At 63.4% G+C, this 1,170-nt stretch overlaps 1 protein-coding gene across 1 annotated transcript; it reads right to left on the bottom strand.

Annotated features, from left to right (window-relative positions):
• Positions 1-112: 112 nt before the first annotated feature.
• ARL4C (ADP-ribosylation factor-like 4C) lies at positions 113-1,146 on the bottom strand. Its single transcript, XM_010577901.1, has one exon. The coding sequence runs from the start codon at positions 1,078-1,080 to the stop codon at positions 502-504; it is 579 nt and encodes a 192-aa protein (XP_010576203.1). The 5' UTR covers positions 1,081-1,146; the 3' UTR covers positions 113-501.
• Positions 1,147-1,170: the final 24 nt, after the last annotated feature.

Raw genomic sequence — 1,170 nt, forward strand, 5'->3', positions numbered from 1 at the left:
TAAGTTCGCCCACCCCCGGTCCCGCCCTTCCCCCCCCAAACCACCTCCCCCCCCCCCCCCCACGTTAAAGATCCAGAAGCACGCTGGGCTTCTCTCAAATGCACTTCAACAGGGTCCTGCCCTGTTCGCCCCCGGCACACAAAAAAAGCTCGGTGGTCTTGAAGGACGGAAGGGGGTCTCGGCCCGGTAGCACGTCTCCAGCCCGGCCCAGGGGCCCCAGGAGATCCGGATCCGGCCCTTGGGAGGACGGTGGTCCGCGGCAAGGGGCGGTGGGAGAGGGGAGATCCCGGCTCTCGCCCGCAGCCGGGATGTGGGCTTGGCTGGCGGGAGCGGCTTTGTTGTCACCACTATTGTCTTTTCATTTGGAAAGGGGGGGCGGGGGGAGAAAAAAGAGGAAAAAATAATAATAATAACGATTAAACCCAAAAGAATCGCTTTGGTTCTCTCTCCCCCTCGGTTCCTTTGTCTGCTTCCCCATCCCTCTCCGCGTCCGCGGGGCTTCTACCGCTTCTTCTTCTGCTTGAGGGACTTCCTCCGCTTGAGGATCATCTCGTAGAGCTTGTCCATGCCCTCCGTGAGCCCCTCGCCGATGATGGCGCAGGCGGGCTGGATGTGGTAGGTGGTGGAAGGGGTCAGCTCGTGGAGGGCCAGCTGCTTCTCGATCTCGGCCACCGGCAGGGACTTGGGCAGGTCCTGCTTGTTGGCGATGACCAGCAGCGGGGTACCTTGGTTCTCGGCGAACTTGGTCACCTTGTGCAGCTCTGTTTTGGCCTCCTCCAGCCGGTCCACGTCCACCGAGTCCACCACGTAGATGATGCCATCGGTGCAGCGGCTGTAGGACTTCCAGAGCGGGCGCAGCTTCTCCTGCCCACCCACGTCCCAAAAGTGGCAACTGATGCCTTTGGCCGTCCCGTTGCTCAGCCGGATCTTCTCCGTGTTGAAACCGATGGTGGGCACGGTGTTGACGAACTCGTTGAACTTCAACCGGTACAGCACCGTGGTCTTCCCCGCCGAGTCCAGGCCCAGCATGACGATGTGCAGGGACTGGAAGGCGGAGATGTTGGAGGAGATGTTCCCCATGGCCACGGCTCACGCCGCCCTCACAGCCCCGCGCCCATCCCCGCGCCGCCGGCCCGCAGGGGCACGGCTGGGGGGGGGCGGCGGCGGCGG

Source organism: Haliaeetus leucocephalus, unplaced genomic scaffold (assembly GCF_000737465.1).
Source record: "Haliaeetus leucocephalus isolate CR32 unplaced genomic scaffold, Haliaeetus_leucocephalus-4.0 Scaffold587, whole genome shotgun sequence".
Lineage (NCBI taxonomy): Eukaryota > Metazoa > Chordata > Aves > Accipitriformes > Accipitridae > Haliaeetus > Haliaeetus leucocephalus.

Coding starts and splice junctions, on each gene's coding strand:
- ARL4C (XM_010577901.1), bottom strand. CDS start 1,080: ATGGGGAACATCTCCTCCAACATCTCCGCCTTCCAGTCCCTGCACATC.